Source organism: Brachycentrus maculatus, unplaced genomic scaffold, assembly GCF_059751285.1.
Source record: "Brachycentrus maculatus isolate JH-2025_06_01 unplaced genomic scaffold, ASM5975128v1 h1tg000191l, whole genome shotgun sequence".
Taxonomy (NCBI): domain Eukaryota; kingdom Metazoa; phylum Arthropoda; class Insecta; order Trichoptera; family Brachycentridae; genus Brachycentrus; species Brachycentrus maculatus.
In genome coordinates this window covers 10,690-26,113 of record NW_028280942.1, presented here as the reverse complement: position 1 = coordinate 26,113, position 15,424 = coordinate 10,690, and the positions used below count along the sequence as shown (strand labels likewise).

The 15,424-nt window shown below is 37.4% G+C and overlaps 1 protein-coding gene across 3 annotated transcripts in view; it reads right to left on the bottom strand.

The window, feature by feature from the left end:
• LOC148307724 (homeobox protein prospero-like) overlaps positions 1-10,123 on the bottom strand; it is a 30,856-nt gene extending 20,733 nt beyond the window's left edge. For 2 of the 3 annotated variants that reach the window (XM_088262916.1, XM_088262917.1), the window contains exons 1-2: positions 6,964-10,123; positions 5,642-5,796 (exon numbers count right to left, since the gene is read on the bottom strand). In XM_088262916.1, coding sequence (XP_088119042.1) covers positions 5,642-5,796; positions 6,964-10,038 — 3,230 coding nt within the window. In that variant the 5' untranslated portion in view covers positions 10,039-10,123. The remainder of the gene's footprint in view (positions 1-5,641; positions 5,797-6,963) is intronic. The other variant, XM_088262918.1, reaches the window with a different exon arrangement.
• Positions 10,124-15,424: the final 5,301 nt, after the last annotated feature.

Below are 15,424 nucleotides of genomic sequence, written 5' to 3'. Positions count from 1 at the left end.
CATGGAGCTTAAAATTTATAAAAGGAAATAGTTGTTACATTTTCTAAATGGTATTTTATTCTAAGACCGTCTACGATAAGGGTCGAAAGAGTCCGGAAGTCAATTAGTGGCCTCTAATTAACATCAATTCATCCAAAGTTGCATTATAAATCTTTCCACACCTTTCCACGCTTATTTCTATATACCCAAAGTGTTAAGGGTAATTCGTTCGTGCTAGCTTAAAAGCTTCAAAAAGACCGCTTTCAAAAACGGTGTTGCGCAAAAATCACGTAGGAATCGGCCGGAACTTTTGACAAGGTGTTGGAGTTGGGCGGAAATTTGCAGACCAAACTAACGCATGAGAAACTCTTACAAGTAAATATTTAATTAATCGCCAAAGAATCTGAAAAAGCCGCACTTCAAAGGACGCCGTCGCGTGGACGGCACAAGGAAGGCTGCTCGTAATTAGCAAGGACGAACTGAAACCTTTTTTAACCAGGCGGAAAAGCTTTCAAGAGGGAGGTAACGTTAAAGTTAGCCACTTTGGGAACTTGACTTTGTGTAGACGCACCTACTCTTCCACAAACTTCTTTACAGGACTGTAAGAAAAATAATAACATTTTGTTGACACTTTTGCGGCACTAATTGACTCTGTATTTGACTACAAATCTAAAAAGAATAGCGAAAGATTCAGCAACTAAATCTAAAGTAGGAAGACTTAACGAACACGATAAACAAAATAAACATCAACTTTTTTATTAGTCTAACGTCCAAGTGACTTTGAAATCTAGATGTAGCTTATGTAACACAGCTCATCATAGCCCTACTTCAGCTTCTACTTTAATTTCTACTTGTAAGTGAATTCACTGTTTATTTTAAAAGTTACTTTAATTTCATGTTGTTCACGAGTGAAAATTCTAGGCAATAACACTCGCTATCTCGTTAAAGACATGAGTTTAAAAATATATACTCCATAATGACCGTTGTTTTCATTCATCTACTTTATTCTTAAAATTGATTACTTTGATTCAAATATTTTCTTGGCTAATTGGTCGTTTGATTAAAAACCGAAAGTCAATTAGCTCACCGCTAACACTTATGATATTACTTTCTCCAGCCAAAGAGAAGGTAATTTTGCTTATCATGCACATTACTTAAGCCCGCGGCTAATTTCACCCGTTACCACTTCTTTCTGATCCCCCCCACCGTTTAATGAACCTACGTCACTAATTAGAGGTGCGCCTTGATGTGTGATACAGCGCCATCTTTCTTTGTAGCGGGGTGGAAGTGTGGAGTTTATAGGACCACGTGAATTTGTGACGTCAGAGGCACGTGCACCCACGTGGAGACTCCTACTTCAAAATTATCAAAACCAAGATCTCAAATTGTTTATTGATACCCCTCTGTCAAATTTTCTGCAAATGTCTTTGTTCCGTGTCTGTCTGCAATGCTAGTCGGGGTTGTGGAGGCGTCTATGTACCGGCCAACGTCGGGTCTAACTGAACTAACTACCACTCATCCCTTTCACTGCCTATATCGGCCAACTACTAGAATATTTGGTTTTGGTTTTACAAACTTGTATGTATTTAGATTGGCAGTGATGTAAATTCACAGTAAAATTAGTATAAAATTTTGTTTCATATCTTGTATAAACTTCGCAACTTAGTTCGTAAAAGAATTGCTTTGCTAGAGAAGGTCTGTCAGGAAGCCTAGAGGCTTCTGTATCAGATCTGGGAATGCGGTGGGATAGCTTTTAATGATACGCCTTATTTATTACCCTACCTACCTCTTAACATACCTGATTATTTTTTGGCTCGTTAGTTTTACTATTAAAATAAACAACCATTGTTTTTGAAACTATGTAGTCGTGTGTAATGAAATAAAATTTAATAAGTGAAATAAAAGGAAATAATCTTGAATGGTTTGCAATGAAATGGATTTATTGATATATCATGATATTTTATAATATATGGGCATATACATAGTGATGAAATATATCTCTATGTATAATGAAGACATTAAGGGGTGTATTCCGCGAGTAATTAATCAAATAAACAATAAAGTGTCCGACGATGGGCCCACCCTGAAACGGGAGCGAAAAGAAAACAAGTCGGTCTGGAGGGAAATCTTGGCTAGTTAGGGGTGTGTTACACGGCTGCACCACTGGGAGGACACGCAAACTTACCACAATTATACACTTTACACGAAACGGAAGGATACATAGGGGTAAACAAACACCTGAGCTGTAAAAGTATTTACGACCGAAGAAAAAACACTAATTATGATAAAACATGTGTAGGTATGTAAAGCTACCATTTATGAATTTAATGTTTTCTGTACTTGAATATTTAAATTTGGTATTAATTTTTTTTGTTAGATATTCCAATATGGTCTTAAATTCTTTGTTCGATATTCAAAATTGGTATAATAATTCTATATTAGATGTTCAAATTTGGTATTAAATGGCCATGCTACATATTAAAATTTGGTATTAAAAATTCTTTATATTTTATTTCCAAATTTGTTACTAAAATGCTCTATAAGATATTCAGATATGGTATTTAAATTATGGAGTAGATTTTCTAATTTGGTACTTTAATGCTATTTAAGATATGGTATTCAAAATTTGTGTAAAAATTCTATATTAGATATTCAGATATGGTATTTAAATTACGTATTAGATATTCAAATTTGGTACCTACTAAAATTCTATATTAGATGTTCAAATCTGGTATTCAAATTCTATATTAGATAATCAAGTTTGGTTTTCAAATTCTATATTAGACATTCAGTATTCGAAGATTTTTTGTAAATTCTGTTCATCCTAAAGATTATCGCACTCTTATCGCCTCGGCAACATATTGCATAGGCATCGATTCAACTTGGTTGATTTCAATGTTGATGATGTCAAAAATTGTGTTTTGCTGTATACAACTCCATATAAAGACGAAATATCACACTACGTTTTAATTAATTATACAAAATAATATTTACTTCATAACATATCAAGACGCTTCCATTAAAAAAAACTAGTAGGTCTATGCTTTAAGCTAATGGCTACTTAACTAACCCTTACATTATGAGCTTTTTTATTAGCTACAATATCTAGATCTACAAAAAATATTAAGGGAGAATGACGACAGAATTCTTGTCATCAAATACCTACACGATATTAAAAATGTACCATAAGCACCCCCTTTCCCACCCCATTTGACGATTCCGTGTCGTGTGGTCACATTAATTCATTCAAATTACACGGGGTAAGCGCAGGAAATAGACTCCTTCCGACATGCAACTTTGCACTAATGCCCCACAAAGGGTGGTCACCTTACAAAGCGATCCTTCACGGAATTTGAACGAAGCTTTAAAAAATTATACGAAAAGTAAGAATTTTTAATTTTACCCCAATTTTAAAAGCATCGTGGGTTTCAAATACTACTTGTCTCGGTTATTAATTAGGCTTTCACAACCTTACAACAAGTAATTATTCAACAAAGATATTTTGTGTATCAATTTTTTATTTCCCATGTAACGTAGAAAAATACATATTTTATTTTTAAGCCAAACCCAAGGGACTTAATTGTAATTTTCGGGAACATTTTGTAGGTGTAATATTTATGAAAATGGCATCAAAAAATCACCACCGATTTATTAAAAACTGAGTTATGGGTAGGTAAAGATCACCTCCATAATGCGGTAGTTAGTGCGTTTGGTTACCTTTCTGGAGGTTCCGGGTTCGATCATCAAGTAAGTCAAAATTAATATAAACAATTTTGAAGCACAATCGATAAAATAAGGGAACGTGTGTTCAGATGGTTTGGACGTGTGGAACGAATGAGTGAGTAAAGAAAGGTATAATAATTTTATAAGGCGAATGTAGTTGAAAATAAATCCAGGGAATGACAGAATAAATCTTGATGATCAAGTATTTCAAACACTTGAAAGTGATCAGGTAACGAATTGGAATCATCAGCGGGAAGAACGAGTATGTGGAAGAGACGATGATTTTTTGAATAGACAGAGTTGTTTTGCGTTGCATCCTCTCTGCCTACCCTGCGGGTTAGTTTGTTAATTTTAAGAATGTAATTATTATTGAACTCATGAGGGTTATTTTTTGCTTCGTCATTTTAATTTAGTTCTCTTTACGAGACGAAAGGCTTGGCCCGTGCAGGTACCATTATTTAATACCCCTGTTTGTTTAGTTAGCTATGTTTGCACGCCACTTCACTCTTCAGGTGAGCCAAATAACATGTTTGGCGTTTTGGTCTTTTTCCATCTGATACCTTACATATCTAAGATAATGGGCCGCGAACGCTGATAAAGCCTAATGTGCCACAATAAGACCCACTTTACGCAAATTCACCCAACGTTAGGAAATTTTATCCCATCAATGGAAATATCCCTCAATGTACAGAACTCACTTCAACAATTGTTTCTATGTTGGCATTTCAAGCAAAAATTATAATAAGAATGCAGCTTTTCCAAAAATCTTAAATTATGACGATAATTTTATTTCCGAAATCGATATATATTATTTTTAATGCGTCAAAAAATTTATTAATTACAAAAAAACATGATAATTTCAATTTATTTAACAACTCAAGCTTTCAATTTATTTAACAAACTACATATTGCTATCTTTTATTAAAATTTAATTTCTATCATAAACTATTTCTGTCATTTATGTAATTATATGGAAAAAAATGAATTGGTGTTAATTTTTGTTTTAAATGTAGATGTTGTATTTTTTGTTTATTGTTGGATGAAGTTTTCTTTAAAATGCATTTCTAAGATACAATTTTGAAATTTGCAATAAAACTATTGCAAAAGTTATCGTATACCTGATATTTCCTAAAAATATTCATTGAACGATATTTTGTACAAATTGTATTTTCAATCTTTAATGTACGTTATATTTTACTTTCTACAAGCTTTTTTAATACGTATTTAAGAGTTCTGTTAATTTCTTCGACGATTTGGCTCCCTGTGTTTCCGAAATCAATATTAGAGAATGAAAAAAAAAAACATTTGACTGTCCGAAACACGATAAGAATTTTTAATTTTCCATAGAACGCCATATGCTTTCACACACGATACGTTGATAATAATGTATTCTTTCACTCCATATGGCCAGCACGAAGTATAAAACTGCTGTGGGGTGCTTTGTCTTATCTTTGCAATTATCTGAAGGCCAAACGACAAACAACTTTTCTGATAAAAAGCGAGGCCTTATTGATTTTTCTCTACGTTATGAATTATCTACAGTACGTTGTAAGCTCGTCCTTTACTTGTTTTATCATTTTCCAGGAATATATTTTTTCTATAAAAACATTTTTTTTAAATACAAAATGTATGAAGGTAATACATGAATTATGTTAATTAGCTCGTTATTAGTAAATTACAATATTATTTTTTCGTTTTTCTTAAGTTTTTTTTATTTCTACAGAATTTCTCAATTAGAATCTTAAAATTTATTGAAAAGGTTATATTTTTTATCCGATGATATTTCTAAATATGCTTTTTTTATCCATGTATATTTTTGGACCCATAAAATATGATATAATTGAGTTGTGATAATCCATTTACATATTTACAAAAAGCAAACAATTTTCAATATATCAGGAGTACATGAATGGAAAGAGTGTTATAACGATAAACTTACCTAAAGTTGGAGAACCACTTGACGAGCTGCGCAGTGTTGTTCTTGTTGAACTTGATGTCGGGGAAGTACATCTTCAGCACTGCTGAACTAGGATACCGGACCCAGAAGAACATCAGCTTGGCCTTTCGGAGGTGCATCGGTGTTAATGTTGATGAGTGCAACGGAGTCAAGGAATAACATTGGTATCGTTGAATCTGTTCATAAATAATGCTCATAAAAAAGAAATACAATGATTTCAAATAATCTTATAACAAGATGACGGTGACTTATTACGAACTGCCTTCGGAAGCTCTATCAAGTTCATCCATTAAGCCTTAATTTATTAGTAATCCAGTAAAAAAAACTACAAATCCGCGCAGTTAAGCTGAGATTTATTTCCTAATCTCCGCGTTCAGTAGTCGCGGAGACCTAATTTCGTTTATTGGATTTGATTTCAGTCGGAGGCGTCCGCAAGTACAAGATAAAGATATTCTTGGACAATAGCAGAATACGATTGTGAGGCTTCGTGGCAGGAAAAAGAAACAATGCGATAATCCCAAAGGTGAGACCTTACAAATCGTAAGGTTAAACAATCCGAGAAATAAGATACGACGAACTGATTTGAGCCAATACGAGACAAGCCACAAAAGTGTTCACCGCAAACTTTACAAACATTAAAATTCATTAAAACAGCTCTACTGAACCCCGATAAACTATTTACCGCTACGAGAAATTTGTGTTTCACATTGTCCAATACAAAAAATTAAATGTCTGTGATTATACGGGCGTGCTACATATCTAATAAGCTAATGGTAAAATTGAAGAATTATAAAGCTTTACCATGTTAGACGGCAATTTCGATGCACGAATATTTTTTTAAAGATAATGTAATACTATTACGCTAGTAGGGGGACATTTTAAGGTAAAAAAATTCACGACAAATATCGTCGGAAATTAATAATTCAGTCCAAGATTGGTGAACAGGCTACCTTATAATGAATGGTATAGAACGGACCTTTGGTAAGGAAATTAAGTGGAAAACTTTCAATTCCAAACTTCATCGAACATTCTATTTGCGGGCGAATTATTTGACGTCGGCTAATAAATTATTAAATTACTTAGAAACTGGAGGCATTTTTTATCTTTGTGGATATTTGATATGTGTGTAGGAACTAACACCCAGTTATTTGACTGATTTAATGTATTATTCGACAAGTGAATTTAAAATTATGTACCTGCTTTTGCATAAAAATATTATTAAATACTTCCTCAAAAAATTGCCAAAAATATGTTAAAATTATTTTAAATAAATACATTTACCATAGTTATATTGAAAAGGATATAGTAGGCTGAATCCCGTCGTAGGTGAGATCGGTGGAGTTGCAGTCGGAGTGAGGATCCGTGGAGTCCATCGGCCGCAGGGCAGGATGGGAATAGTCTCCCTCGGCGTGTCTCGCGGCAGCCAGCAGGGCTGGATGCAGCAGCGCCGGCGCATGCGGCAGTGGCGGGGAGTCCCGCCCTACCTGCTCCAGCAGGCCCATGGATGGCGGGCTGCCGAGCTGGCCCTGCGCCCTGCCCAGTCTGCCCATGCCCATGCCTCCCATACCTCCCATACCTCCCATACCTCCCATCCCACCCATACCCCCCATACCCCCCATACCGCCGTGCAGAGCGCCGTGGTGCCCGAAGAACGGGCTGTACGGCGAGAACACCTGGGACTCGTGCAAGGAAGGATTGGGAATGGCGACGGAAGTCGGCAGAGAGACGGGGAGCATCGAAGGAGGAGGGTGGTACGGCCGCGGGGACGGAGAGTCCGCCGGGCCCGGGCACGGGGACGGGCCGGAGCCATCCTGCGCCAGGATCCTGCTCACCGTGCGAGGCGTGATCCGCGTGTCCGTCACCTTGTGCCGCTTCTTCTTGGGCGTCACGACGAGACTCAGCGCCTCGTTCTGCTCGGGGTTGTGGTCCCTCTCCGAGCAGAACGGGTTCCCCGCTCCCTGCAGGTGACCCATGCCGCCGTACAGTCCTCCCGGCGTTGAGCCCTGGGGCGGTTTCGGCGCCTGGAACATTGCCGCTGAGGGCGACGGTCTCGGATGACTCATCTGTATCATAGGCCCAAGGCCTCCGTCTGAACCGGCGCCACCCGAGTGCATCGGCACGCTGATGGGCGGGAAAGCCGACCCGTTCATGCGGGGCCCGTTCATTTGTAAATTTGAATGCATCATATTGTTCGGGTGGGACATCATGTGATTGGGAATATTTAAGTTATTTGGAATATTCGAATGATTTGGCGTGTTACCTGATTGAGGATTGGTCGGAGGCCTATCGGCAGACTTCAGTCTCGGTGACTTTCTCTCCAGAAGTTGCGACGCCAGCATGAGATCCTTGTTGAGCTGTTCGGCGGCCGCAGCGGCTGCCTCCGATTGTTTACCGATGTATCGTCTCTGGTGCACAAATCTCGTAACTATTGAATCTATCAGTCCGGAAAGTGACGCGGATATTTCCGTCTTGAGAACATCGGCGAGGCCTTCTAAGTCAGAGCTAGATATAGGGCCGATGGAATTCGCGCTATTTCTCATCAAACTTAATCTTTCCGTCAACTCAGACGGAACTGAGGGTGTTTTCGATTGAACGGAATTAGGCGGAGAATGTTGACTTTGTGATAGTTGTTGTTGTCGTTGTTCGGCCGCTTGTTGCATTTGTTGTTGTTGTTGATGTTGCTGTTGCTGATGTTGTTGTTGTTGTTGTTGCTGTTGTTGTTGATGATGTTGCGCAGCAGCTTGTTGATGATGCTGCTCCGCTGCGTGAGCCGCGGCCGCAGCGGCTTCTTTAGCCATAGCTTGTCGAACTCCTTGTTCCATAAATAATTTTTGACTAACTCCTAAGTACATTGCTGCGGCGTTACTGATTGCGTGATGGGGATGCGGATGATGTTGGTGCTGCATTGGATGCGATATTGGCGAATCGTGACTCGGACCGTGCGACATGTGCGGCATCATCGGTATGACACCGTTAAAATTCTGCGGCATTCCATGAGGATGTTGCATATTATTTGGATGCATTTTGGCCGACATCATTTTACTCATCACTTGCGAAAGCATATTTGGCGTTGAGGTAATTGGCATTACAGGGGTCGGTTCGCGTTCCTTGACAGGTGACGAAGGAGGCGATCTTATAGGAGATAACTTTTCTTCGTGCACACTAACATCTTGATCCATATCATTATCACTAGTCACATCTTCATTTTCGTGGGTTTCAGATTCTTGTTCCATTCTATTGCACAATTGGACGTATTTTTGTTGCATTTCAGCTAACTGTTCTTGCATCGTTCTTAGTTGCGATTTCAAAGCATTTTTCTCGACGATTTTTTGATGAATCGGCGGTTGCCTATCGGAATCGTCATCGTCGTCGTCATCCAACATGAGTCCTTGAAGATTGAGGTTTAAACCGAGTCCAGCAGCCGCGTATCGTTCCGCCGCACTGTTGTCGTGTTGTTGGGGCTGATACAATTTTCTCTTCTTGCAACCGTTCACTTGAGGCTGTATGGGAACAGGACTCGATCTCATCGTCGACACTATATTTTCCACTCGAGCGCGTTTCATATCCAGAGGAACGGATTCGTTTTTCAGCTGGCCAGGCGAAGGGGGGCCGTCTTTATCCACTGACCGGCCGCCTTCCGGTTCCGCCTTGGGAGTGACGAGGGGCTCCACCGAGGCCGGGGAGGGCAGGGAGCGGCCGGAGTCCGAACCTCCTCCGTTGACCCCACTCAGGGCTTCCTCCATGAGCTCCGCCTGCTGCTGCTGCCCTCCGATGCCGGCCTCCCGCAAGCAATCCCTCATGGCCGCGGCGGCAGCGGTGGCCTCGTCTCCGCTATTCGAGTCTCCGTCGATGCCGTTCATCCGTTTGCCACTGACTCCCACATCACCGTTATCACTCGCGTCGCGCGACCCGTTCTTGATTTCGTTATTATTATTATTGATGCTATTATTATTGTCGGTTTCGGCGCCGTGCGCGCGCAGCTCCCGCTCGAGCTGCATGAGCTCCTTCTTGCGGCCCTGCAGGATGTCCCGCAGCATGTGGTGCGCCAGGTCAGGCGGCGACAGGCCTCCCGACCTCGCGGGGCCCTCCTCGGCCTCCGGGGCGCCCTCCTGCTTCACTTGCCGCCCTAAGAGCTCGTTGAGCATCTTGGCCGGCCCGTACCCCGGCCCGAAGAGGCCGAAGTGTTGTTGGTTTTGGCTAAAAATAGCGCCGTAAAGTCCGCCACTCATGAAGCTAGGTCGCGACGTAAAGTTCGGGATCGACGAGTAACTGTTCCTGGGCTCGCCGGCGTCCACGCGCTGTCTGGCCCGTTTCGCTTTCTTCAGTAGCTTATCTCCGTACAAGCCGAAACAATCTGTCTCCTCCTCCGATGACATCATAGGAAGGACGCGCTATGATTGGCCGAGGGATCGACCTGTGGAGGGGATAAGGAGAGACCCCACCCTCAGCCCCCGCTAGTCGGCCTGTGGGGAACCTGCAATAAGGTGAGCCGTTAGTCGAGTCGTCAGTAGAGTGGGGGGCAGCTGCGCCGACAGCTGTTACGCTGCACACAGCGCTCCCGATGCCTTACGCGCGAACACAATGCGTTCGCACAACGTCGTATTCAACACGACATATTCTTCTTAACTAATATTTATGTAATTAAAGTCATGCATATTCTTACTACAAGATATTGCGCAAACACAAATTTAAAATAAAATATTAATATTTTATAATTGTTTTTAAGAAAACATGATTATACGAACAAACAAAAACCTTTTTTTTCAAATTAAATAAAATAGTAGGTATCTATATTTATTAAACATAAAAAATACTCTGCATCAATAAATATACTTAAGTATAAAAATACATATTCTGATCAATCTGTTTTGACCCATTTGTATAAGAATCACATTCAGACTTCATTCAAATAAGAAAAAATACATTTGCTTTACAAATACCATGGATGTGTAGGTTCATTAGTATGTTGATAGAAATTGAATTTGTAATTATTTACTAGGCGCATCAGTACCTTGGTACTTATCTGCTATTAATTACGTTTAAGATGATTTGTATATTCATAGATAGATATTTAAAAAAATATATATTACTTAAAGGTAGGCGCCGAATCAAATAACTAAAAACAGGAATCGGAAGTATCTGCGGTGATTTTTAAAAAGATGCGTGCATGTGGTAGAGGAGAAGACTGTTCTAAAAGGTTGATTTAATTTATTTTTTAATGGTTATTTAAAAAATATGCTAAAATTATCCTACAGGTAAATTAAATTATTATACAGGAGTACCTACTCTTCGTCGATCCAACACCAAAAAGGTATGAAACCAAACGATAAAGTTGAACGCAGTAAAAAGGGTAAGTTTATTTACTAGGATAACATAAAGACGAATAGATCTATCGTATCCCCGCCTGGGTGGGAGATACGTTATTTATTTAATGTCTACATTTCCGGTCATTTGTGAACCAGTTCTACTTGACGCTTCACAATCGCAATAGTGTCCTAAACGGAACTTGGCTTTTCTATGTATGAGGGAGTTTCATAAAGTTCGATGAAGTGACATGTATTTTGGATTAGTTAAATCTTTCTTGCGTTAAACCTTCTTTTTCACAAAATATTGTTTGCAATAGTGCCTACCTGCGACAAAATTAATTTATTTCGAGGATTATTACTAAAACAAACGAAAATTCTCAAATTCTATGATTGGCTAATTACATTTTTGTTATTAGTAGGTACATTTGGTGCTAATATTCCGTAAAAAACGCAATTAATGGCTTAAAAAATAAATTGAGTATGCAGAATAACCCAATTAGTGACTTCAAAAATAGGCTTTATATCCAGAATAGCGAAAATAAAGGCTTAAAAATAGGTGCTATATTCAAAGCAATAAAAAAATACGTGTTACATCCTGAGTAACGCATTAAATAGGTTAAAAAATTAGGTGTGATATCCACAATAACACAATTTATGGCTAAGAAAATAGGTGTGGTATCCAGAGTAAAACAATTGATGGTTAGAAAATTAGATGTTATATCCAGAACAGAAACGATGGCTTAGATATTTAGGTGTTATTTCCAGAGTAACGCATTAGATAAGTTAAAAAATTAAGCCTCAGAAAAGTTATTGTTTTTAGAATAACGCACTGGGTTCTATATTCATAATAATACTGTCTTAGAAATTTAGATGGCTTAAAACCTTAAGTGTTATATCCAGAATACGGCTGTCCAAATTTAAAACACAGTAAGGGACATTTTTTGTTGAACGTTTTTTTTTGGATTTTTGGACTAAGCAGAATCTACTTAGTCCAAAAATGCAAAAGAAAAACGTTCTACAAAAAAATGTCCTCTATTGTGTTTTGAGTTTGGACAGCCGAATAGCGCAATTTCTGACGAAAAATTAAGGCGTAATATCCAGCATACGTGTCACTTCTACTGGCATTTTGAAACGCCTACGCATTGTCGTTATTTCAGCGTTTCTATGTGAATGTCTTCACGGTCCATGGACACGGCACACATAAACCAATTCTGAGTGGAAACACTTAATGGGAAACGAGCTTGTTCTCTATTGTCACGGATCGATCTCGGCTTCCGGTCAGCGATGGACCAGATTACGCCGTGTATAATTTTTTTGCAAGACAAAATACCCCGGAAGTACAAGTTACGGATGTGATTTTGCATAGATATACCAATGTACCAGCATAATTGTACACTACAATAATATGGGGATTTTTAATGTGGTCGATTTCTATTGTTTTCCTTACAATCTAACTGGTCTTTCAATCCTAAGCCTTATCGGCGACCAAGGATGCATAGGGCACTGCATCATTTTGACGCTGTGTTCCCGATCGTTACTTATAAGGCAATCAATCAATATTAGTTCGGGGTAATATTGAATTAATATAAGAGAAAAAACCACTAATATTTTTTTAACCCCTTCGGGGAATCAAGCCTGAGACCTCCAGCACGATAGCTAAACGCTTTAAAATTATTGAATCATTTCTAACAAGTGTTATTCTTTTCTTCTTACCCTCAGGCGCACCCAATAATGCAAAAGTTATGTTAATCGTTAATTGTATGAAAGCAAGGTGATCAGTCTTTCATTTCGGGTACCTGTCCAGGGTAACATCAATTTAATATCAGAGCGAAAACTGTTATATTTATTTTGACTCTCTAGAAATTGAACCTGCGACCTCCAGCATGACAGACAAACACGGTAACTACTACACTATGGAGACAGTCCAACTAACTAATTATGCGGACTAATAATTAAAAACTAACTTAAACATCATGGCAATGCGGATCGACAACCGCTTTAAAATGACAAAGTTTTTTTATAAATACATAGAGGTAAATATCCTGAAATAATTTTGTACCTAGTTATCTGCAATGCGTAGTTAAAACGTTGGTTTTTGTATGAAATCATTCCCCCGATAAAGAATTATTGAATTTTTACGTGCAGGGGTTTGTTTGGCTTGCTGGAATCTACTTACACTCTTGTCAGCATCTTTTTTTTTTAAATAAAATATTTTAAAAATAATTTTGAACGCAAAAGAGTAATGACTTTGAGTGACTTTATTATTTTTCAAATAGTTTAAAAATACACATATTACCCACCCTATTATATTTATGCAACATGCTATGTGCAGTGACCTGTTGAACTAAAATAACCCCATGAGAAACAAAGACTACAATAATGCACCATAAATATATTCGCCATAATTACTTAAAACATTTTATTCCTCTTCGGATGGGGTGGCCTATGGAAACATGGGAATTTTTCACCCCCTTATTATTTATGTCACGGTGATGCACTGAGGGATGTTACGGTGTCTCTGTCGACTAGCAATATTATAAAAAAACGTGGAAATAATTGATTAAAATAACCCACATATGAAAAACTTACCTTCGTGTATTTATTGATTTTTAATTTATTATTTGCTGTCGTTGATATAACCAAAATAATTTTAGGTAAATGTAGTCAAATATATTTATATAGGGCTTTTTAATTTCTATTTTTAGTATTTTTGATCAAGTAGTATTTTGTTAATTGGTTCAGCAGTCACTTTATGGTAACATCTATCTATTTTCAATTTATATTTTACTTGGTAAATACCTGTATTTTATTGTACATAGTGGTAATAACCAAGTTTACCAACTTAAATGAATAAAAAATTGTTGAATATTTCCCAAAAGATCAATAGTAAAATAAAATAGGAACAATTTTAGGAAATTGTGTTTGATTTTTTAATTTCCATTAAATTTTTGGATACTTAACAGATATTTGACAAATATTTTCCATTCCTCGTCATACGTTTGCTTCACGTTTTGCTCAATAATACCCCTGTTAATTTTTATAAATATCCATACCTCAATCTAACATTCTTTTTAAACATCCTTCGCCATAATTTTAATTTAAAAACACAGTATTCATTTTATGTTTAGGTATTTTCTCAAACATAACTAACTGCCAAAAAATAGCAGAAAATTTGAACGAGATAAATATGCAGTAAAGACTTTCTTTATCGCTCAATGATTATTTTTTATCAAACACTGTTTGTTTTTAGTTTGAAAATTTTAACTGGTATGTTTTTTCGCGTTATCAGGAAATTATGTTCGGAAGACGCCCCAAAGATTACAGTTTGCAGAGAAATAATGCTCTTATCCTGAAATACGCCCACAGCATCCTTCATCAAGTTACACGCTAATTATTGTGTGATGATAACGTGAAATAATCTTGCTTGTGACTTGTGAGTTGTATACTCAATTATTCATAGTTTTAGTATTTTCAACGAGTTTCTTTTAATACAACTGCGAAACAAATGACTCGCATTGAAAAAAAAAACTTGCTGCAAATTTTCGGCTCAACACAGTATTTACATACCTGTATTAGCATGCAATATTTTTTTATTGCCTTTAGCTAGTGTACTGCTGGAAGTCTTTGAGGCATTTTTAGTGGTCAGCACGTTTGACTAGCATGCTGTAGGACTCGGGTTTGATTTGCAGGGGGTATAAAATGTCGACTACATATTTAAAGAGATTTTTTACATACAATTCAAAAATATAAATTAAAGCACTACGTTTTTTCACGTTTTGTTGACATAAATTTGATTAATGCTTAGAACCATAAAACTGTTTAAATTCATGCCTTTAGCGACATAGCAAGTGTTTTTGCCTAGAATTTTCACTCATGAATTACGTGAAATTATTGTAACTTTTAGCATAAAGAGTAAATCCACTCACGAGTAGGTAGAGGCTATAAAACTTTAAAGCTAGATTTTAAAGTCACTTTGACGTTGGTTAGTATTTAAAAAAAAACAATACCCATATTTCACTCACTCCTTTCAACAACGTCAAATATCAAAAAACTTGATTTTTCAGGAGATCGTTTTTAAATTTTAAAAATATAATAAATTGTATAAAAAATCAATATCAAGGCATTTATTGAACATTTTACTGTGCAACAGATTTTATTAAGTAAAACCTAAATGTATTTTCTTCATTTGAAAATATTTAGTATATTTAAAAAAAAAAATTAACAATACCTTTTCTTCTAAATGCAAAAACAACACTTTCTGCCCTGTAGCGGGTAAATATTAAGTTAAAAATATGCCAATTTTGCTGGAATATAGTACATTTTTTAGACAATCCGAAAACATGCACAACTGAAAATTGACGATTTTCGATGTATGTCGTTGTTGAAAGGAGTGAACGATTTCTAAACTTCTTATAAGAGATTTGGTTCTCGCTGTGTCTGCTCTGTTCTCTGTCTCATA